At 41.6% G+C, this 24,898-nt stretch overlaps 2 protein-coding genes across 21 annotated transcripts in view; both read right to left on the minus strand.

Moving 5' to 3' along the window:
* Positions 1 to 17,733, minus strand: part of MAP7 (microtubule associated protein 7) — a 119,513-nt gene extending 101,780 nt beyond the window's left edge. For 4 of the 20 annotated variants that reach the window (XM_065057101.1, XM_065057109.1, XM_065057105.1 and 1 more), the window contains exons 1-2: positions 17,586 to 17,715; positions 3,017 to 3,163 (exon numbers count right to left, since the gene is read on the minus strand). In XM_065057101.1, coding sequence (XP_064913173.1) covers positions 3,017 to 3,163; positions 17,586 to 17,631 — 193 coding nt within the window. In that variant the 5' untranslated portion in view covers positions 17,632 to 17,715. Of the gene's footprint in view, positions 1 to 3,016; positions 3,473 to 3,542; positions 3,577 to 17,585 lie in introns of those variants that run through there. The other 16 variants (XM_065057103.1, XM_065057110.1, XM_065057102.1 and 13 more) reach the window with 12 other exon arrangements.
* Positions 17,734 to 20,427: 2,694 nt separating this feature from the next.
* Positions 20,428 to 24,898, minus strand: part of MAP3K5 (mitogen-activated protein kinase kinase kinase 5) — a 104,017-nt gene continuing 99,546 nt past the window's right edge. Inside the window, exons 27-30 of the mRNA XM_005509432.3 lie at positions 24,036 to 24,148; positions 23,043 to 23,155; positions 22,081 to 22,157; positions 20,428 to 21,254 (exon numbers count right to left, since the gene is read on the minus strand). Coding sequence (XP_005509489.3) covers positions 21,194 to 21,254; positions 22,081 to 22,157; positions 23,043 to 23,155; positions 24,036 to 24,148 — 364 coding nt within the window. The 3' untranslated portion in view covers positions 20,428 to 21,193. The remainder of the gene's footprint in view (positions 21,255 to 22,080; positions 22,158 to 23,042; positions 23,156 to 24,035; positions 24,149 to 24,898) is intronic.

Consider the following 24,898-nt stretch of genomic DNA (forward strand, 5'->3'; position numbering starts at 1 on the left):
GTATTTGTTTTACAACAGAAGCTTTATGGGAACACTGAAGCTGTTGAGTGTGTGGTTTTGTGTCTGTTTTGTCTGGTTTCTCTGTGGATATAGTTGCAGAATTGCTTGTGACTGAAAGTGAAAACAATTCCAGTGCAAAATAAGGTTCTGCAAACTCATACATATTGTAATTGAAGAGTGCAGTATGTATTGAAATTACTGTATAACAAGAGAGGAGAACAGAGGCTGCTAACACAAGCAAGAAGCAATTGAAAGTAATTTTTATTGGCACTGTTCTACCACGCAACAGCTGGACCTCAATACCCTGCAATAGTGGCTGCTATACAGACATGTAACAAAAATGCAGGCCTCCTTATCTCAAAGACAAGAGGAGGAAGGAAGTTAAAATACTTGGTGAAAAAGCAGTGAGTACAATTCCTATCAAAGAAAATGAAGTATCGGGAGCACATGGCTACAAACATCATTGAGGGCTTTTAACCATCTCCAGATTAAAAAAAATCATTGACAAATATTTTAATTTCATTATTTGTTTACACTGGAGGAACAAACTCATTGTCTACCAGAGTTCTCAGACTAAAATACAGACACAAACAAGAAATGCTGAGATCAAAATCAGTTCACAGAAAATCTCACAACTGTTAATCACTTTATGATCCACACAACTATTTGTTTCCCGGATGACAAAAAACACTCTCATACAAACTCTAATCAAGTCTTAGTGGGCCAAGACAACCTGAACTACCAAAATTATTATTTTACAACTTGTGATGATATTCAAATATCCTTAATGGAAGAACAAGCTGCTTTATTACTTTGGAGTATCAGACCCATCAAAGGCCTCTTGGTACAGCTGTACCAAGGACAGGTCCAGCATGATTATAGGATATGCAGATGAAGATGTGTAGCCCGCTTCTCATGAAGATGACACTGACTCAGTATGTGCTAGAGTGGGAAAAGAAACATCTCAGCATCTGCAGGAGCTTGCTGAGTGAACAGGACAGGTAAAGAACTAAGACAAAGCAAACACTGTAAAGTAGCAACAGACTTTAACAACTCAAGGAAGCTGCACATGGGTACATCACACATCTTATGTTTCTGCTCAGAGCTGGACTGGACTGACCTCAGTTGGTACCATGTAGGGAAGGGAGACCACCGCCCTGAGTACATGCATTCTCCATGACCAGATATTCCAGTTCTAACCCATCCAACCCCTGATAACACATTCAAATGTACAGAAGGGCAAATAACTACATGTATTAGTGTATAATTGGTGTTCTAGAGACAGTATGAGCCATTTCAAGTATCTAGTAAAAGAAAATCAGTATGCTTTCAAAATATTTTGTACAGCCTCCTGTATTATTTGTCACTCAAAGCACTCAAGGTAAGCCACCAAAGTTTTATCTTATTAAAACCATATGCACTTGTTAGTTTGCTGTCTGTGCTCCTGGGCACATTTGTCTACCTACATTTCACAGCAAGAGGAGGAAAAATGAATAATCAAAAATTGAATCTCAGCTATAACAACAGAAGCAAAGGATAGGCACATCTGTATAATTGCTGCAAGCAGGAAACACTAGCTAAGTCAACAAGAACTTTTACCCTGGGAAACTATCAGTGCCACTGAACAAAACCAGGAAAATTGATTCTTAGCTCTGTGGACTGTTGACTCTGGAAGTTAACCAGTGGGTGATAAAGTAACATGCTTCTTAAAACATTAAAAACTCAACCTCACACTAGAGTTTCTATCTCAATTTTATATGGGCAGTTTCAAATACACAGAAGAGCAGGTAACTATATACACAATACCCTAATACATTAGGCACATTCACAATGACTAGCAATACATATTTTATCACAACGCTCAAATCTGTCAGGTTCTTTACTACTCTGAGTTTAAAAGTACAAGCTGCAAACTCAAAAAAAAAAATCTTAAGTTCTGAGTTTGTTTTTAACAGCTACCAGCTTCTTTCCTTCAAGAAAAAGAAAATAACTAGTTAGATGTAAATTATTCAGCTCTAATAAATATACATACTATAAATTTGCTATTTAAATGCTTGCTAACCGCTCCTGTTACATGGTAGAATGGTAACCTCTGAAATTTGAAACACTGTCTTGAGGCTACAAACTACCATTTGTGTTGTAAACAAACAAACCAACCCCCCACCCTCCCTCCCCCTGAAGACCAGAAAAAGGAGTGCTCATATAACTTGAATCACTCGATCACAAAAAAAACACAAGAATAAAAAAAATACAATGATAAAACTTAAAATTCTAGTCTCAATTGTAAGGTGCAAGATCCCTGCCACACCAACAGGATTTAAACACTAGGATCCATGTGGAAAACATTAATTACATTATATAAGTCAGACAGTGGTTACACATGCTTGACAGACCTCTTATAAATCAATGGCCATCAGCATCCCTCCACCACCAGCACTCACCTACTTTAAACACCTTAAATAATTTTCTTTAGCAGTTACAATTTGGTAGGTTTGTTGGTTGGTTGGGGTTTTTTGTCAGACTGCTCAAAGTCAACATATTTGAACACTATTTTTCTACACTCCCCCAAAGGCATGCTGCCCCTTATGCACACAAATGGAAGTATCACTAATTTTACACTGTCTTTGGCAAAGCTGTCTTCTGTAATTGGCCGGTATTGCATTCTGTATTCTCCAAGCCCAGAATCACCTTTTTTTGTAGGTATTCATCCAGACAGTGCACAGAAATCAAAGACAACACACATAAATTCACTGATACGTGTTTCTGATGCAGGACCCTTATCCCTACCAGAAAAAAAATGTGGTTAATAACTGAAAAGTATTTTTTTTCTTCATCTCCAGAACAGATTATTGCATAACAATCCATGCACAGTGCATTTGTGGGTGCCAATATGCACTGCCAAACTGCACCAGTCACTTACACACTCTCTAAGGCACACAGAAGAGCTAATAAAATGTACCTCCTGTGCAGTGTATTTCACACACAGCCCTGATGGCCCTGCAGAACCACAACATACCTTTCAGTATTTTGGAACTCCCATTCTTTTGCTGCTCATCCTCTTCGTTAATGGTGAATAAACCCAGAGGATTTGGCCTGGTACTTTTCTTCAGTCTCTCTTGTCGGAGGGCAGTAACTGCACCAGGCATGTTGCAGTTGTCTGTTGCTTATAAAAAAAGAAAAAGTAAGAAACTGCAGCCCTTGCTTAGCTGCTAGCTGCAACACTGGCTGTTCATTTGAGCACTTGTAATAGATCCTCTGTGGATAATCAGTATGCAAACAGCTGACAAATACTAATATCCAGTCGGCAGCAAAAGGTTTGCAGTCTTTCCCCACCTTCAAGAAAAGCTCTAATTCAAAAGGCACATTGGTTTGGATGCTGCTCGTTGTTGTCTTAACCTGTTCAATCAGATCCCAGCCCACAGCTCCGAGTTCCTTGCCGCAGCACCTTTTCCCCCGCAGCTCTCTTCCAGCTACAGCACACTAAAATATTCAGCACATAACACAAGAGGAGGAAAATATGATACGCCGCCGTTAACAGTTACCCTGACAACACTGACACATCCTAATCAAAGAGGGTCTTATGAGCGTTGTCTCCTCAGCTGCAGCAGGCCAGGCTTGGGAACACAGCACTCCCGCACGCTTGCGGGGAGCTGGGAGCACCTCGGCAGCCAGGGCTGCGCCTTCCTCCTGGCAGGGCGGCGGGAGGATGGGGCTCTGCTTGCACAAGCAGATGAGCACTGAGTGAAAAGAAGCCTGGAAGGCTCCAGGCACAAACCTGTGTTTTGCCAGCTGCTCTGTTTACTCGTGGTTAGAAATTTTAGCTTAATCTAAACCAAGACAATGAGGATGAGTCTTCTTCCATATATGCATGTGTTGGGTGTCCCTCACCCCCCCCACCTTAACCTTCCTATGCAGTGCATACCTTTTGCATTAGGAATGCATACACCCACAATTACAGGCAGGTGTTGGGACATTCTTTTCCGCGTGTAAAAACTCAAAAATCAGGATTTCTAGCTTGTACAGACACAAGACAACAAAAGGACTTTCGGAGTGAATATTCTGTACTGCACCATCAGTTTTACAGCACCAACCATTAACATTTGCTTTGCAAAATGAACAAAATACAAATAACCTAGGTGGCTTTAGTTAGTTGAATTTCCTTCATATGCTGGCTTTCTGGATTTTCTTTAGCTGTTTGTGACAGAGCATTTGCTTATAGGTTTTGCAATCTGCATGTTCCATCCTTCACAGCTCCAAATAACACTATGCAGCATGCTGGATGTTTTACCCGCGAGACCTTAATTTTTATCCACTTCTAGCTCTCTAAATCAATGCGCGATCACCATTTCAAAATGCTGCTGAAGAAAAACTGCAAGCTAGAACATCTCCATGATGTTAAAACTACAGGATTTTCCCCACATCAGATTTAAGAGAAACTCGATGTAATGTGATCGGCTGCCACAAGATGGCACATACGTTAGCTGACAAGTCTGCAGGTGCCTCATATTGAAAATGCAAAATTATGCAGACATATATGATCACCTCAACAGCATGGGTAACAATACTCAAGAAGAAGGGCCAGAGTTTATGACAGTCAACACATTATATGGATCACAATGGCCTGGGATGCTCTTTACAGAGGAATCCTGGATCACGCTCAGCTGGCAGGACAACTCTATTCTCACATACCTCAGGCTCATCAGCCAGGAACCCAGTGGATGGAGAAGAACACAGCACCACCTGAAGGCCCAGCTGGACCGTTCTTCCTTCTCCAGCACGGGCAGAAAGCACTCAACCAAAACAGAAGTATTCAGCAGGAGAGCAGCAGTTCTGAACAAAGCCCACAGCCCGCATTCACAAGGTGATTCCTCCTGGCTACATCCTGCTGCTTGGCTACACCTTGGACTCCCTGGGCGTACACGGAAGCTACACATGATGACATCTGTCTACAGTTAAAGACACTTTGTACTAAAGGGTGTGGACAAAAACAACAACAACAAAAAAAAAAAAAAAAAAAAAACAACACACAACACAAAAAACCCCAAAACCTGTAACAGAAACCATTATTTAGCTCAGCAATTTGCCTCCTGTGGTTTATACAAGCTACTACTTTGTCCTGTAAGAAAAACAGCTCCATTCCTCAAATCCCATACACTTGGTACCTACTACAAATACTACATGACAGTACATAGCAACAAAAAGAGGACAGTAGTTAGTACCATGAGCACTTTTCACATATGCCTAAGACTTGCCAACAGAACAGAAGTAACAGAAAACAACACTTACATGTCAACTTAGTTAACTATCAGAGTCATAGAGTCATCCACTCCCTTTCACTGTTTTAAGTCACTAAGTATTCCTGTCCCTTTTAAACATTCTGTTCAATCAATCACCTTTAATTGCTAAACTACTTAAATAGGCATTTTTACACATATAAGAACTATTTAATACACATAAAAACCACCAGGCTGGAGGTGCTTTCAAGCCTACAGGTATGATAACTGTTTCAGCATCTCCATTTTCCTATTATATGAGGAGTCATGGACAACAGCCACAGGATTGAGAATGCCTTCCTTGGTCCCTGCAGGATCCCCTGCACCCATAAGAGTGACTTGCTCTGAATACAAAACATAACAATGACTAAGTTTGATACTTCTGGGACTTGTGGAGATGGATTTGGGCTATAACACATAGGCAACTGAGGCGTTGGTGCATATTTCTTCCTGATGACTTGCTAATGCAGAAGTGAACTCTGACAGAGGAAAAGATCAACAGCACATTCAGCTTGTGCAGCCTGATTTTATTTCAAGGCCCCTGTGGTTAAAAACTATGCCAGCCCACAACATGTTTCCAAATGCCTAATAAAATGACAGCATAGCCACCTGCTATGTCTTACAAATAAACGACATCTATTACAATGGCAGATACCACATAACTTTAGGTACTTGGTTATTTGTAAAAAAGCCTTCCTAATAACACTGCATGCATAAAAAGATGCCAATGCTGCATAAAACTAGACTGTACTAACAAATCTTATCCCTCCATCCATTGGTTTAGGGCAGAAAAAGAAATTTCTGAGGTATTCCTAGCAGGAAAGCTTTGCTATTTCAGCCTTGTCTCAGCTATGTGGGAGCTTCTATATAAAAACTGGGATGAAAGCAACATTCCCCTGAGGGAATGAAGTGGTGGATAATTTTAGTAGCAAGGCTGTTAAATTATTTTAAAAAGATCACCATTTGCTTACACAGCCTCTATTAGTCTTTTTCCCCCTCTAACCATTAGTCATACCGTGTACCAATAAAATCACAGTTGAGCTCTAACTGATGCAGTGAGACTCTTTCAAGAGATGGAATGAGCGCAACTGTGTATCTTGAGGGCACTGGATAATTTTTGGGTTTTCCTTTCTACAACACTTTCAAACTCATCAGTTAAACCACTACACTTAAACACACCCACTTCCACCCACTGTATTCTACAGGTATAATTACCTGCGCAATACATTACCTGATATGCAACAGTCTTAAGCAACAGCTAGAACAAAGGCTCTTAGGATAATTATATTGTGATCTGGGAAATGTAAATATTTATAACAATGTGCTAATTGATGTTTCTGCTTTAACATCAGGTATTAAAGTTTGATATCTCTACCTGTGAAATGAAAAGCAGGCTGAAGCCAGTCACCATGATACCTACGTGCAGTCTGCTATGGTTAACCTGATAATTTTCAATGGCTGAACTCTGGATTTGCTATCTTCTTTCATTCACAGGGCTGTTTCAGTCCCCGTAAACTATCCAAACACTACAGGAAGCTCATTACTGTGATTTAGAGTATAATGAGTTGCTCATGATAAGTTCATGTTCTGCAGCCACTGCCTTGTGAAACACACTGCCAGGCTGAACTTACTAAAGTGAATCTTTTTGCTCTTTCACAGGGGGAGGGAAGACAAAAGACAGCATGCAACACAAGTTAGCTAACTAACAGAAACGAAAAACCTTGTGAAGACAAGACAATTTGTATCTTTCACAAGAGCTGGCAGGCTGTGATAACTGGGACTGGGTATGTTTTCAAGAAAGAAAGCACTTGATATATCACTAACTGCAAACCATCTTGTATCATTTGGCACATCTGATTACATTACAGAAAATCAAGTCAACTGAATGCATGGTCATATACTATTGCAAAAGGGGCAAAAGAAATTAATAGACAAAATGCCTATGAAAAGCCCAGCAAACAGAAACACTTGTAAGACATTACTGAATCACAATATGGAGATTTTTTTCCTCCCATTGCGTAAGACACCCATTGTATGTTCATCAAGCTACATTTTATAGGAATTCCATGTCTTTCTCCTGCTATTTTCTTAGGATAAGAACAGTTAAAATACTGGTTTAAAAGAGTGCTACACCTAAGGAGCAAGCAACCAAGAAGTCAGGGTTTGATGGGGGAGCCTCCCCTCTGACCCCTCCCCTAAAAAAACACACCAAAAAGAAAAAAAAAGGTGCCCAACCCTTCAACACTTTCAGGTCTAATAATCCCTCAGCCTTAACACACACAAACATGTACTGTCTGCCATGATTGTGAAATCCAGGTATGATCATCCATTGATTAGACAACCAGTTAATCTCCTGCCTTCAAGCTCCTCTTCCTTTCCACTGCTAGATAGAGGGATTAAGAAAAACAAAGTTCTAGGCACTGATGCATCAAGCCAGTTTCAAAAGCCAGGGCAGACTGCTCACTGCTGCTTTTCTTCTGACACTTAAGCTCTCTGAAGCCTGATGTAAGTTACAACCTTGAGCCTCAGTTTCCCCAGTTATAAGATGAAATAAAATGTTCAGGAAAAAAAAAAAAAAAAATCTTCTGAAAGAAATAATGGATTCCTATAAAATATTTTTCTCTTCTAAAATACTTTATATGACATTACTTTTATGAGAGCTACCCAGCAACTATTCAACTATTGAAACGAAGAGAAGTTTGGATTGTGAAAACCACAAGCCGAACAGAGAAGTCACACACATGCTCTAGCGCTTTAAAAGCATTAGCCACAATCCTTTCCTTATCCATTTCTTCAGTTTTATGCAAAACTGCTAACAACAGAAGATAATTTCCTTGTAGAATACCCAAAAAAAAACCACCCAAAAAACCTCACCACAACCCACAAAAAACACCACCCACAAAAGTCCAATGACCAAACACCCCAACCACCAAAAAAAGTCACAAATTGAGACATGTCTGGGTATGACAAGTGCACTCAACCCCTTGACCAGATCAGCAGTGGTTTGGTACAGGCTCCAGAGGAGGCAAAGGCCTGAGCTGTAGCCAGGCCACGAACTCTTCCTACTCACGCACAAAGGTGCAGAGCGGTACAGTGGGCACCAATGCCTATGAGCTTGGAACACCAATCACACAAGAGATGTATGAATAGTGGGTGACTTTTCCAAGACTCGCTTATCAGGGAACAAAGAAAATTGTGGGTACAGAGAGTCTCATGCACACCTTTCCTGCCACATATGATTTGACTATGACTTTGTTCCATCAATATGACAGCCTAAGTGAGTCTTGGAGCTCTCCCTGCTCAACAGTGCGGTTGCATGGCCATGATCTCCCCTTGAGCTAGGACACCTCTCAAGGTTGCTCCTCAGGACAGAGAGACCCTCTCCTTCTACCAACAGCAGATCTTTCGCAAGTGACCGGTATTGTGTATAACCCCATAGCACAGTGTCTTTGAGTTTGCCTTGGTAACTCTTGATTGCATACTGAACTGATACTAATGAAACATAACTCAAGGGGTGAGTTTTCCCTGCCCTTTGCATCTCAGGTCTCCACGTGAAACATTCTGACTCAAAGCTAACTCAATTTTCCTCTGTATATTTCCTCCATGCAGTAATTAATACAGTGAACCTTGCCATCAAACTTGTTGAACCTTGTCAAACCACTGTTAACTTCGTTAATTTCCATCAAATTCATTGAACTGTGTCAAATTATTATTTTACCACAATAAAACGTATCACTGCTTCTCTCTTTCAAGTGAGGTGTATTCCACTCATCTGCAACAATGGGTCACGGTATTTGTAAAGCAAAATAAACACTGTTATACGTCCTCTGGATGCTGTTCTAAGGCCTTTTAACATAAAAGGAAAGCTTCCTCTCAACTTAAGTGTGTTTTATATCAAGAATTAGATTAAGTCAATATATTATTTTAACATATGCTCCTTTCCAGATTGCCAATATTTCATTAAGTTATTTCTGATTTTCTTAGTACTGAGAGGTTCAGGTCAAGGTAGGTATCTTACTTACATTGCAGCATTAAGAAAGGATACGACATTTTGCATTTAGAGACATTTTCCTAGCATGAAACAATAACATTCCATTGGGAACTGGGTTCCATATGTTTCTTGGGAAGAAAGATCAGGAAAGTCAAGGTATAGTTAAAAGCTCCCATCCTGTTCTGTGAAAACAGTACACCAAAAAATTTCAGTGTACCTACCCATCAAAGCACACAATCATATTTTGTACAGAATTTTCAACATTAATCATCTATGTCAAGAGCTTTTTTCTTTTAAGAACTCATTTAAAAATGCATAATATAGACAGCACTACACCACAGAATATCTCAAGTTGCAAGGGACCAATAAGCATCAAGTCCAGCTCCCTATTCCTCACAGAATAATACTGGAATATATGGATACTAACTGAACTCGAAGCCAAATCTCTTAGTAATTCCCTTCAGGAGACTCATCTCTTTGCATTTACTTTCCATTTCCCTAGGCTTTCAATCAGGCCAAAAGAACCAAGAAAGCAGGCAGGGCCTTTTTTTCCTTCATGAGAATAGCTATTTACTCAGCATCAAAGGACTGGAATCTAGGACAGAGCAAAATAGCCTTTAAAAGGCAGACAGGAATTTTCTTCCTCTCTAGAAAAAGAAAAAAAAAAAAAAAAAAAAGGCGTGAAGTTGGAAATAGCCACTTACACCCACAAAAAAATACTTGCTTCCATAAAGCCAACCACGATCTGAAAACTCAGGCACACCTGATTTTTTTCCACTGCTATTCTTATATTCTCTCCTGCTTCCACCTCTTATTATCAAAAAAGGACAAAATAACCTCACCTTTACAGAGGTTTCTAAGTCTACAAAGACATCCCTAGGGCCTCACTTTTATATACATGATAATAAAGGGCTGGCAGGTTATTTTTACATTGATTTTTTTAAGCAACTTCAGTATTCAGTTTATAAACATATGATATAAGAATCATTTATTCTTTCCACCTTTTCGGAAGGAAAAAAGGCCCCTTGAATTAATCAGTAAGATTGAATATAAAATGATAGAGAATAGGAAGGGAACCTTTCATCTTTTTGACTTATGAGAATCTTGCTGTCAAGAGTATAGATGCATTCTGAATAGCTTTAAATAAGCAATTAGTCAACTCACTTCTAAAAGTCAAGGCCATAAAACCATGGTAGTTTCTTGAACTTATTCTTCATTCATCCATCAAATTAGGTGTTTCAATTAAAGAAAGAACTGTGCAGTCTTTCTAAGCAAACATCCACTTAAATATGTGCTGGGGAAACAGGGGAGCAACAGCGGATTATTAAGGTTCTTCAGAAAGCCAACTTCAAAAGGTAGGTTCAGCTCTTTTCTCTCCTGAAATCTGAACAAACATCTTTATTCTGGTTTCATATCTCAGTATCTCCCTTTCCAATATATTGAATTCAGAATTATTATCCCTATCTCCCTAAGAGACAATGAATTTCAAATAAGCTAGGTCTGGAAACAAAACACAGACCTCAGGTCTTCATTTTCCTATCAGTCATCCTGACTACACTGGTGCCTTTAGTTTGCCCATCTGCTTTTGCATCCCATCATATACGTGCTGCAAAGAGTGCATATTCTAGACAACACTTTGACCTCTTCTCAGTTTCAGCTGTCCCTGACATGCACAGTACCACACGCTGGTCCAAGAGATGTTAAAAGCTCTTCAGAAGTGATTAGACAGAAGGTAAGCTTTAACTATTTTCCCTTTTGTCAATTAAAACCGAACTTGTTTGAATTCCCACACACAGGAAAATCAAGGAGAAGGCTGGAAGCCCTGCCCTGTGCTGACTCAGACTCACTCATCAGAGTAAAAGCCACGTGAACATGGAGGTAAGAGTCTCATCATCTACAAACACTTTGAACACATACACACCAATCAAACAATCAAATACAAGATGTACATTAACAAGTCTTGTTACTTGTTTTAAATTAAATAGATTTGCATACTATGAGTAATAAAAATTGCACAATATGTACCATGATGAATAAAAACATATTAGATCATTCTTAGCCAACTTTTTTTATTTATATATAACGATGATATTTGATCAGGTCCTCTAGAACATGCCATGCACTTCATCCAATGCTAAGCTAAAAAAGGAAAGGTAGCGAGAAATGGGGACTTCATAGGGCAGAAGGAAACAGAGGAATTCAGCTGAAGGGTGCTAATTGCCCTACTAATTAACAGCCTAGGCAGTGTTGTCACTGTTTCTGCCCGTAAAAAAAGCTTATTTTTGAAATACCTGGTTTGTATACATGTTGAGACAACGAAGCACTTGTAATGCTCTTAAAATTAAGAGCACTTACATACATACGAAGCTTTTTAGTAGATTTGACTGTACTTCAGAGGAAAGGCACTAAGCTTTTTCATAGAAACATGAACATACTTCAAAGAAAAGGCAATATGCCAAGACCAAATTAAAATTTCCTCTGTTGTACTACTGACAGTATCCAATGACTGTAATCCTGTGAAATACTTTGTGCTGTGTTCATTATCAGTGCTCTCCTGACATCTTACTTCCCAATGCATTTCTTAGAAGGTGACCAAGAAGTCTGGACTTTTGGATTCCACTAACTTTGAGGAAGAACACTTTATAGTATCAAACACACACGTAAGAAATACTTTGAGACATCAGTGCTTAATTTCTTCCCTCCATATACTACTCTGTCGTGGTTTAACTCCAGCCAGCAACTAAGCACCACACAACCAGTCACTCACTCTTCCCCCAGTGGGGTGGGGGAGAGAATCAGAAAAGTAAAAGTGAGAAAACTCATGGGCTGAGATAAAGGCAGTTTGATAGGTAAAGCAAAATCCATGCACACAAGCAAGCAAAACAAGGGATTCATTCACTACTTCCCATGGGCAGGCAGGTGTTCAGCCATCTCTGGGCAAGCTGGGCTCCCTCACGTGTAACAGTTACTTGGGAAGACAAACACCATAACTCCAAACATGCCCCATTCCTTTTCCTTCCCCCCAAATATATGCTGAGCATGACATAGGATATGGAATATCCCTTTGGCCAGTTTGGGCCAGCTGTCCTTGCTGTGCCCTCTCCCAGCTTCTTGTGTGTCCCCAGCCATCTTGTTGAAGAGTTCTTGACCTAATATAAACATTGCTTGGCAACAACCAAAAAAAAAAATCAGTTTATTATCAACTTTCTTTTAACACTAAATCCAAACCACAGCACTATATCAGTTTCTAGGAAGAAAATTAACTCTATCCCAGGACAAGTCTCACAGTCACTATCATTCTGGAACATAAATCATGCCACCACTTACATCTCTGAAGAATCTCAAAGTCAACAGGAGTCAGGGTTGTTAATGCCATCTATCTGAATAGTGTGGCAACCTATCCCCCGTATGTCATCTTCACAGACAGTTTAGGGTCATTTTCCTTGAACTCTGATAAATCTCCTAGGATACATACTTTCAAGATTTTTCTCCAAGGCCACAAAGTATATAAATACACGTTCTACTTATTTTAATTAAAGTGAAGACTGATTTTAACGAAAGCAAATATGCCATGACTTCAGAATTAATACTGAGGAACAGTCACAGAATTAAATCTGAACCAGTTTAACAAACGCACCATCTTCTCCTAGTATTTTTCAGCCTAAACATGTATATATACCTGTAGCCTATCCTGCCACAGGTTCCTAGCAGGCCACTGTATCTAACCAAAGTCACATACAGGGGGTGTCCTTCCAGGGGGAAAGGTGATTGTACGAAGGCAGTTACCGCAACATTAGCATCACCCTGTGGCTTGTACTGTGGGTCCAGACCTAGGTACATTTTTTCAAGTGGAAAAGAAGATACATTGTTGCAAAATTGCACACTGTTTACATAATTGAGGCGATTATTGCAGTGATCATACTTAATACCACAAATAATTTTCAGCTGTATTAAACTTGTTTATCTATGATAGTAACAAACCAGCCATAATACAAATACAATGGTAACCACCTCAGGTTATTATAAATTTACAATTTTTACATTCTGAAACAGCACATATTAAAGAACATACATTTTCAATATTGAGCCCAAGTAAAACAACAATACATACTATTTCAGCTAGATTAAGAGAAGCTCTTTTCCTGCAGAGGAAGCAGCACATGAACCAGCAGCATTTAACAGGCCTGATTCTTCATGAACTCAGGAAGTGTTTTTTGTTGCAGTGTTTGGTTTGGGGTTTTCTGTTTGTATTTATTTTTATGGGATTTAATTGTTGTTAGTTTTTGTGTTTGCTGATTTTTTTTTTCCTTCCCACCTTTTTTTTTTTCTTCTTTTAAACACTACCAGTCCTGGGAGTAGGTGGGTAGAGAAAAACAGCCTGACTCACATTACACAATATGCATATAAAATGGCTTGTTCCGATTTTTACAGTGTGTAATCCTTGTAAAAACATTACTTGACCAACGAAAGACACCAAGAGACAGCAATTTAGCAGCTTCCTAAAGCTGGGGGATAGCTTCTGTAAGGGTTTCAACACACTCATTCACACTTTTAAATTTAAATTTAGTTGTAGCATTTTCATTCTACAAGCTACTGATAAATCAGAGTCTCTGCCTTCAGAGCTAAAGTACCAACTCAGGAAACTGACAATGTAAAAGCAATTAGGTATCTGTAAGGTTTGGTACGAAAGTTCGAAGTTTTAACAGGTTTTAATGAGAGAGGGGTGGCAATAGAAGAATTACAGACCCTCAATTTAATTTATATACTAAAAGATAGGAAATACTCTCAGTAGGGCTAACGTTTGAATAATTACGGATGGAAACGACAGTACCCTAACAACATACAGACTTCCAACACTTTCAGCCGTTTGTGAGCACGCACCATTCACGGCAGCGGAACCCGCCGCTTCCCGCCACCGTTACCTCATGACGCCCCGCTCCCCGACAGCCGAGGTTGAAGTAGCAGCGCGGAGCAGCTGCCGGGGCGCCGGTACCTCCCGGCCCGTTCCCCGCACCGGTGGCCCCGCTCAGGCCGCGCGGCGACGGCGGCGCCCGCTGGCGAACCGAGCGCGCAGCACCTCCCCCGGCCCGCTCCCGTCCTCCCCATCAAACCCGCTTCAGCACCGCCGGGAAGGAGCCGTGGCGAACCGGGCAGCGCTTTCAGCTGCCGCCTGCGGTGTTCCTTCCGTACCCCGTGTTTTTCCCTAAAGCGCATCTATTTGCTAAAAAAAACACAAAACATCGATAACGCAATAGGATAAAACTTGATTTATTCTCAGATGGAGAAAATACCAGGATAAACAAGTGATAGTTGAAAAGTCTCACTAGCTGCTACAGGGAGAACATCTCAGTGTTTAACAGGCCAACTAGCACTGACATCAAAGTTCAGGCTTGCTTTGCTGCAAAAAGAACCAGAATAATACTAAACTCACTTAAAAGAAAAAGCTATTTAGAAGAGTATGGAAACAAAAAAATCATTACTTTATAGTTTTCTTGCACCGACCCCAGCACGTTGCTCTCTCTGGTCTCCCAGCACCCGAGCAACTTGTTACCCGCACACAGAGCGGGCCGAGGTGGCTCAAAGCGCACACCGAGGAGGCTCCCGGGCAGACGCATGCCCGTGTTTGTGGGTGGGTAGCCATCGAACAAGGTGCCTTAAAAGCTTCTCTGCTTGGTATTCCCCACAAGAGGGCCCCTCATCTCGGGAATCACTGAAAAGCTTTTGAGCACTGTGAGATGATCAGATAGTTATGATTTAAAATATTAACTGGCATAAGTTAGAGTACCCCCTTAGCACTGTACTCAGTTTGCCATCTGTGCATTTATGAATCGTAGAGTAAAAAAAAAAAAAACCTCAGCCGGGTAATTAAAGGCATTTACCTGAAGAGAGCTATTTAAGTGCAGCAGCCCACCTGCCTAACAATAAAGGGATCCCCTTGTAACACCTGTACAAGGATCTCACAGTGCTGTTAAAGCTTTACCCAGCATCAGCTCTGAAAGTCCATATATCCAGCCAGAGGAGGGAAAAAAAGATACCAAACACACACCACAACACCAACAGAGCTATTTAGCTATCTGTTTTGGGTTTTTAAACAGCAGCAATAAGTCAACCAGTAGGTAATTTCACCAAACCAGGACGGGAGGTTGACCTTCCTGAGGAGCTGGATCCAGACACACGCGTTGGGCTTGCAGAGCAGCCCGCAGCCCAAAGCCATCCGCACGGCCCTTGCTGGGCACATGCATCTGCTCACTCACGGACAGATCAGACAGCCGCAGAGCAGCTCCCTGACATGCTATGAGGGTGTTCCTGTTTGCGAACAGCCTGGAAAGCAGCCTCTGTGATAACTCAGAGACCTGAAAGAACCTCAACAGAAAACAAACAGCTTTGCAGAAGTTGTTTAACTGGGGCATTTCACACATGAGGAAGTTTCGAATGAACTTTGACAGCACAAACCGTTTTAAACTCAAAATACTCAACAATTCATGTCAGGAGATCTACCTCCTGTCTACAAATACATCCTAATGAGTAAAAGTTCAACACAATCAGATGAAATGAAACAAGGCAAACTCAGAATACATCTTTGGCAAGTAAGTCCTTTTAAAACTACTACGTATGTAAAATACATGTCATCTTGCAGCTCATCTCCAGTTTCTCAGTGATTAAAAATACCGATAATGCAGTTTATGAAAAAAAAAGGCACATCAACAAGGTAAGAGAGAGAACTTGACAAGAGTTTGTCAAATGTGACAACCAGTTATTCCTGTGGACAGTGAAGTCAATGTGGCTGCAAACTCTAAAACATGTAGGATAACAAACTCACATCCTTTCTGCAGCTGAATTTCAGAGTGATGGCTGGAAGTGATTTGTAAAAACGATTTCTGAGCAAAAATACTATGCTTCTAACTTTAATAAAAAGGACAACATTTGGATCGGTCTGCCCACAGTTGTTGCTTGTGACTGCATGCCCACATTATATAAAATATGTATTAAAAATATTATACTGTGGAAACACAGTTAATCACCCAACAGCCATATGGCCTATTCATATGTTGGTTTGATGAAAAACCTCACTCTGTGGTTTAGAGATAAACTTGGATGCATGTTAGAGAAGTGAAGGACTGGCAAAGGATAAGTGGAATTGTACTGTAGAAAGAAGAAAGAAAAAAAAAGGAAAAAAAAAAAAAAAGAAAAACAAGAGAAAATCGAAAACTAGTCAGACCTCATAGTCTAGAAAGCAGCACTCCCAGTGAACATACCAGAAAGGCAACCCCTCCACCGCCTGCAAAAGCAAACAGCATCTGTGCCTACAACAGTGATACAGCGGTCGATCTGCTTGCGTAAGCCAAAAATCTCCTCCCTACACCCTCCTCGCCCTTAGGACAAAATAAAAGGGTTTCAAAATGCACTTGCAGCGTACATCCCTCCCTAGAGAAGATGTAAAGTCACCTCCCTGCCTTTCCCATAGTGATGGGCTTATAGAAGCCCATCGCTTACACGCTTTTAAGGCAAAGCCAAAACCCTGTGCTCCCGCACACTGCCCTCCTGCGGGGCGCAGGCCCGGGCCTCGCTTCGAGAGCCGCCTCCGTCACCGGGTACCTGAACCCCGCCGAGACATCCCTTCTCCCTGGCCGGGGCTTACGTCGGCCCCGTTAGCTGGATGCTGTAGGACCTCGCCCCAACTGCAACTCGCCCCGACCTCAAGTCCCTCTGCCCCGCACGCCTCGGGCTCCCGCACCGCGGCCCAGCGGCCGCCCCTGCTGGCCCCTTCGCTGCCGGCCAGCCCGGGCCTCCCCCGCGCGGCTCCGCGCCCCCGCGTTATCTCCGTCGCGGTGAAGGCGTCGCGCAGCGCACCGAGCCCCGAACGCTGCGGAGGTCAGAACAACAAACGGCGCCCCGAGCACGACAGCGCACATTCGCCGGCTCCCCTCCGCGGGGCCGGGGAGTCTCGCCGTGACTGCGGGGTGCGGGCCGGACGCGCCGTCCCCACGGACACGGCACAGCTCTGCCCGCCGCCCGGGCCGGGCCGCAGCGTCCCTGCGTGGGGCTGCCCCTACGGCCGGCTCCGGGCCAGTTCTGCAGGCGGCGGTTCGCGATAGGAGACCACCGTGGGGAGAAAGGAAAACACCATCACAGCCCGGCGCACGGCAGGCACGGGCAGCCGCGGGGCGGCCCCGCACCTGTTGCGGGAAGAGGCCGCCGCCGGGCCCCGCTGCGCTCCCTCCCCTTACGGCCGCCCATAGCCGGCCGGATGCGCAGGGCGACCTGCAGCCACCGAACCGCACCGCTCTCCCGACGCAGCCCGAGCGCCGGCGGCAACTCACCTGCGGGGCGCCGGCACCCGCCGCTCCTGCCCGCGGCCTCCGCCATGTCTCCTCCTCGCCGAGCGGCTGCTCCGCCCCGCGGATCCGCAGCTCCGGGCAGGTGAGAGCGCCACGTCCCCCCCCCCGCTTCCTCCCCCACCGGCAGCAGCGGGATCTGCCTGGGAGCAGGTGAGGGCGGGACCAGCGCTCACATCGCCCGTGGGCGTGGTAGGAGCCGCCCCCCACAGAAGGGAGCCCCCGCCGCCCCCGCGGCGGTTTTAAAGCGGCAGGGAGGGAGCGGGCGGTTGGCAACCTGCCCGCACAGCTGGCCCCCTCGGCAGCCATGGCCCCAGGTGTTTTTGGTGGGTCCTTTTGACCCTCAGAGTTGCTCCCGCCGCATCTACACAGCTCATTAAGTACCAGCAGGGAGAGAAACAACAGTTTTTGGGGATGATTAAATTCCCCGCCAGTGTCCCGACAGCAGGTGGGAGGTGCGGCGGCCACCTAATAAGCCCCGGCAGCTGTGCTGCATCCTTTGGGAAAGAACGGTAGCGCTGTAGCGTCGTTTCTAGGGCATATGCTTTTAAACGGCCAGCTGCCTGCAACACCTTGCTTCCAAAAAATGGCTCTGTCAAAGTATCACTCTTTTCTGTAAAGGTGCATGGTCTCGTTACCTTTCCCATGAGTTTGCCTAAACTTACCCTAAGCTACTTTCTGGAGACCATAGGAGTATTTCTCTCTTAAAAGTGTTCTAGATCTAGATTAAAACATAATTTCATTTTGCATCTGCTTGCAGATAGTACCAGTCATCAAAACTACAGCTAAAACAGGGTGAATTAATTGGTAACTTGTGGTACACACTTGTGTCACACCTGTAGGCAAGCAGATGGAGAGGTGCAGCTCCCTTGGGCTGGTGTATTGGACAAAGCAAACTTCCACCCCTATGCAGAACATCCTCCTTTCGCAAACAGTTAAATTCAGGGCGCGAGACCTTTTTCCAGGGTAAGGGGGGGACAAATGTTTTGTTGCACCAGGAGCCATCTATGCTCTAAAACAGAAGGAGCTGGGCCTTGGGTGATAAACATGCCCTCTGGTTTGTGGGTAGGAGAGTGTGTGAACACTACAAGAACAGCCTAGGCTCTATGCTGAAAGGTGCAAGACACTCCAAAAGCAGCACTGCATTGGTCAAGCTTTCACTCTGTGTTCTGCCTGGCTGTCTTAACAGGGGTGGAAAGGTGTCCCTCAGTCAGGCTGAGCTCTGGATTACAACAGCACTAGTCAAGGACCAAGAAACTACCCAAATTCAAAGGAAATGGAACGTTCTATAGCCAAAAGGTTGCCCTTGGTAAAACCCTGCACTAAAACGTAACATGTCCTTACAACATAATCTCAAATCCTTCACTTGGGGTGCAGCATATTCAGGGAGCCAGGCTGAATCCAAGGCTGACCTGTAGGATTCACTGTCTCAAAATGTCTCTTCACATTCTGTCCAAGGATATAAAAAGTAACGCGTCTGGCACCATCTATACAAAGTAGCCTGAAGTGGGGATATTACATAAGCTTTTTGTGCACAGATGGATAAGCTGTGCTGTCGAGGACACATTCAGACCAGTTCACGCTCTCCAAAGTAGCACAAGTGTACATGGCCCAGCCTGGGCACACATCAGACCGTATCTCGTCTTAGAGCAGGGAACACAGAACTGATTGCCGAGCAGCCCTGCAGAAGCCACCTTGGTTCTGGTGAGGCTAGCCATGAACTACAGGAATTAATTCCCAGCTGGTTCCAAGTTCGGTCTCATGGAGACATTAAAATGATTCCTCAGTCATACTCCCTTCTGTTACACATAGCTGGAATTACTGAGCACCCTGAGTCACAGCTAATAGAGAACACACTGCATGCTTTCAAAGCATCAACACACAAAGAAAGCAACGCAATTATATTCTGGTCTATTGACGCTGCATGAAATCTGAGGTTTTCAAACTGTAGTCATGGACTGATACAGGATCATGTTTCACACAAAAAATCAAATCAGGGGAGGTCATTGTCCTAGGGTCATTTTTTCAGGGGTAGATAGTGTAGTTGCTTCAGGTTTCACAAGTAAAACTCCACTACTGTTTTTTCCAGTGCTTAAAACTACCTTAAAATTGTACTGGTTTGTGCTGTAATAGCTACTGTTCAACAATTTCTGCTGCTATGTTTCTCCTGAAATGTAGTTGGGTCTTTGGAAGGAGTTGAACCTCCCTCTGGCTCAAACATCAGTGGAACCATCCTCAGAGTAATAATAATAATAAAATCTACTTTATGTACTGTTCTTTGTTTAGCCTTTTTTTTTTTTTATACTAAATTGTTTGGTTTTAGTCAGCAAAAGTTACTACATACATGTTAGGACAACATGTTTATGTTTAGAAAAAATACTTAATTTTCTTTGAAAATACTTGCTAGACCTGAAAAATTCAGGGCATAAGCTGTTCACGGATTACCACAGTTTACGAAGAAAGAAGCAGCTTCTTGTCCAGGCAAGTCTTACTCACAATGGAATTTTTTACAGCCATCCCATAAGAATCTGATGATACCCAGTGCTAGAATGCTGGAGTGGCAGTGAGAGAGGAATATCCACCATCCTTTCTCATTATATGTGAGAAAAGACATATTGCATAAACAAAAGCAGAAGAAAACAATGGTTCAGTGTGTGGAGGCAGGACACTCATTTCTCAAGTTGAGCACCCAGAGAAGAATTTTGTTTAGCCCTGGATTGTCAGTTCAGGAATTAGACTGAACAGGAACACCAAGAAAATATTCAATGCTATTACCAAACTCAAAACACAGTAACATATGTCAGAAAGGTTCACTTGATACTCAGGATTATTTTTTTCTCTTTTTTTTTTTTATTCCAATGTTTTCCAGTTGTACACCTTTATTATTTTACAAGTCCAAAAAATATAAGAAAAAGTAAGCCTCAGGTTCTTTTTATTTTCAACTGTGTATTTCAGAGATAGCTTTAGAACAAGCTAACATTACTGTGGTTCAGGTGTATGCAACTGGTACAGTTCAGTAGTACATAAACAACTCTAAAACAAATGCACCATAGAACTTAAATTACCAAAAATAAACAATATTAAACTATGTAGGGTAGTAGGTAAAAGCAGTTACCTTTAGGTCTTGCACACTAAAAGAAAAATATCTAATTATGATTGAAATTATGAAGGTCTACTACAGATTATTGAGTTACATTACAAAGAAAAAGAAACTTCAGAAGTTGTTGTCACATTTTGGTTTTGTTCCAGTGATATACAGTCACATGAAATCTTACATCAGTTTTTTACAGAATTAACATCTGGTTATTTTAACTACAATATTTTATGAGTTTAATGGGTTCTGGTGTTGTGTTTGGTTTTTTTTATTTTTGAAAAACTTGCATGTAAAAATATTTAAGAGTAAAATAATGTTGCAGGTTGTTTACAGATTCCTTATGGATTATAGGAGTAAAAGCAGTCAGGAAGCTGCAGTGTTTTTAACATCGGTAAACAAATACTGGATTAAAGTGCAACAGTCCTTTTGACAGCACACCTGCTCTGCACTGAAGGGAAATCTTTTCCCCTCTGCAGAGAAGTGAAGAAAAATGTCAGCGTCAGGTGTGTTTCTCTCTAAAGTCAGTGATGGCCTTCCAGAGCGTGCAGAGCATTCCTCCTCTGTAAAGGAAAAAATCAGAAAGATGCTCAGGTACAAAGATAGTCTCTAGCCTAAAAGCATTGCAACTTAGCTGCCTTCTGATTTTACTGCTCTGTTTTTGACCAATGAAATTCAGTGGGAAGGCTGATCAAAGGTGAAATTCAACATGCAATACTCAAATAGAGAACAGAGTCCTTTTCTGATTACAGTACAGGGCAATCTTTCCACTTCTCGGATGCCTGCTTTCTGGAATTCAGACCTCTGGTCCAAAGGACCTGCATAACCCACAGCAGACTTCCAACATTATGAAAAAAAAAAATCTTACCACCTATCATACTTTTTTAGAATTCTTATTTAGGTATTTATTTTTAAACTGACTAGACACACACAGAGTGTTTGGTAACTTCTACTGTCTTTACTTACGCTTGGTTCAGCTGTGACCCACACACATAACATGATTAGGTGAAATCTAGTGTTAGTTGCAGTCTATGAGTAGTATTTCTGAAGCTTGATAATGATGACAGCAAAATTTTCTGTATCCTATCTCTACCTTTTTAAATAAAAGCAAGGCTCTAATGGAATATCCAGTGTCTCCAACTGTAAAGTAAAAGTTTTACTTTAACATTTTCTCTTTGCTTTCCTTGAATAGAAAAGCTTATTTTAAAATTTAAACAGTATGAGCTGTTTATCAGGAATGCATCCATATACAAAAACATACTGGACAGTGTTACTTATTTTAAATTAATACAGCACAATCCAATAAACAAAGACTTAGTATCAGTTATTTGCTCTTGTAATAAAACACACTCCTGGTTCAGCACTGTTAATTTAGCTGTGAAGCATTACCTCAGTCTCAAACATTTCAGATCATCTCGTGTAACATAGCAGAGAACATCCATTAATGTATAGTCTTCAGCCAAGAACTACAAAAAGAAGTTTAACATTTTGTTAGAAATATAATCTTACTTTCCAAGTTTTATGTACCATCTGCTCTTAAAAATAGAAGTTTAAGTTCAGAATAAACCTAAAATTGGGCCAAAATGTGGTAGGTGTAACAAATTAATACACATTATTTCTTGAAATACATTGAAACTACTTATTTTTTATATTGTATATTCCACATCGGCATACAAGGCACAACTTGAAAGGCGTAATGCTTTTACAGCTACTCAAAACTACTGTCAACTGGCATTTCTATTGTTATCACTGATACCTCTCAGTTACAGACTTCAATGAACACAAATTAGAGCACAATTAATGCCACATTTCACCCACAGGGAAATTAAAAACAAGTGATGAGATACCTTTTAAAAAATGGCATCTAAATTTAATGTACTTGACCTTTGATCTGATCTGTAGGAGTGATAAGCACATGCAGGTTTTCCCAAGTCAGCTGAAATTCTGAGATGCACAACACCTCTAAGATTATATAATTTGCTGCAGAGCAGACCCGTCTACTGCAGGAGATCTCACTTCAACACAGTTAGCCAAGGGTGAACATGTACCCTGTATCCAGGCCATGATCAGCAGAAACTGCTGCAATGTGTAATGATACTGAACAATTATGAACCAAAGCAATGCTGTCTCTACCAGGACATCTTGTTCCCTTATTCCTCAGCAGATATAGGAATTATTAGTAAGACTGCATTTTCATTAATGCCTTCATATTCACGGCTTTTTCCTATACTCTGAAAACAAATTAGTCTCTGAAAATGTGCTGAAGTAATTTAAAAGGTTTGGTAACTTTTTGCATTGAGTCACAAAGCAGCACTGCAGCTGCATCACAGTGTGAACAGAATCTTTGCTACCTTGTTTATTGTGGCCTCATCAGCTCCTTGAACACTCAGCCAGTTTATGAGATCAGGGTCTCCAGTCCCTGTACCAGTGGAATGACGATGACAGACAGACAATCCAGGAATATCTAGGACAAGAATTTTGAGAAAAGGTTTTGAGTTCCCAGAGTAACCTCTTGTCATTTTAGACTGCTGGAGCACTTTCTTCAGTGAGCTTTCCCTTTAAGCTTAGCACACCAGTGTCCCCATAAATAGAGATAACTGAGAATCCCAAAAGCACAGACTTAATTACAGTTTATAGACAGTTAATACACCAATTACACTAGTAGGTTAGGAATACAGTCGTGTGAACATTGATACAGATACACTTTTTGTCTTCTTTGGAAAATGACTTTAGTACGATGCACATCAATGTAACTGCTTCTACACTGAGGTTGTTGCGTCAATTTAACTAAACTGTTCAGGGTAACTCATACAACTGGCATGCAGGCAATGCCTTAGACTGAGGATCAGCTGCTTTTGGAAAGCAACGCTTCTTTGAAGCACATTACATAGAAAAAAGCTGCATTAGCATTTCCACCTTCTTCAGGGCACATGCATATCAAACTCAGTTTCCCTTGGTAAACCTGAAGTTGTATTTACATCTCACTGATTAGATCCTCTTGAACTTTCACTGTAACAATTGGAACAGTCTGTAATTCAAAGAACACATACCTAAACATACTAGATTATCCTCTTTAGAAATAATATTTATTCTGTAGGATATAAGCCTCATACTCTTCCATATAAACACAAGCCAAAAGATTTAAATCATACCATTCCTCATACTGTGATTAACAAGTTCAGAAATTTGTTTCCACAACATACATTCTTACTTCAAGGCAAACCCTAACAGGAGCAGTTTAATAAAGTATCTTCACTGAGACTGGCTCAATAAAAAGAAGTTTAGCTGCCACTGTCTTAACCTGTAGCCAGTGTGAAACTTTTTTGAAAACTCTTCTCACTTACCTATTGGCTGTGACCTAAGCCGTAGGCTTCTGATTTCTTGATCTTTTTCTTCTATAGCTTGATGTAAGAGGACTTGAAATTCTCTCTCCTTTTGAACCAACTCCTCCAATAACCTGTGAAGTATCAGGAAGGAAGCACACATTTCCTTAAGTCATTTCAAATTTACAGGAAAGCAAAGATCTTGCTACACTCAAACTGGAAACCTTGACAGAGGCAAGGACAGAGTTCTTCAGCTTCGACAGGAAAATCCTCTCACTATAGATTTATTATGACTGATATCAAGACAAACATTCGCTGGTTCCTAAAGCTATAGCTCTGAAAAAAAAAAAACAAGCCCCAAACATGCCAGCCTCCATATACACGTCCACCCACTAAACAGGTGGTATGGTACAAAATTTCAGTGAAATTTCTACAGCCAGCATTCTGTTTTAAAAAAAACTGTAACTAAGTAGAGTAAGTATTGAAGTGTTTCATAAACCAAGGGCTAGACTTTATGACACAATCCTTTTTAAGGAAAAATGCCAGTTCATAGCTCCCCAGCAGACCTTTTCAAAGGCATGACAAGGGTGAAGCTGTAATGAAAATGTAGTGAAAACTTACGGTTGCATTTCTTAAATAGGGAAAATATGTTCTCATCCACACAAGGGCTGCCCCTTCCTCACATACTAGGCACACTTTGTGCTTATCCTTCTGTGTTATATAAAGAGTTAGAAAAGAGGAGGCAAAATACCTTGTGTCTTCTCCTAAGCAATAATTTTTGAGAACGTCAAGCAGAAACAAATTGGAACCCATATTTGACCTTCATTCATAACACAAACCCAGACAGAAACCCAGAGAGATTCAGTGTCAGCACCTTTCAAACC

Source organism: Columba livia, chromosome 3 (genome assembly GCF_036013475.1).
Source record: "Columba livia isolate bColLiv1 breed racing homer chromosome 3, bColLiv1.pat.W.v2, whole genome shotgun sequence".
In the NCBI taxonomy this organism is placed as follows: domain Eukaryota; kingdom Metazoa; phylum Chordata; class Aves; order Columbiformes; family Columbidae; genus Columba; species Columba livia.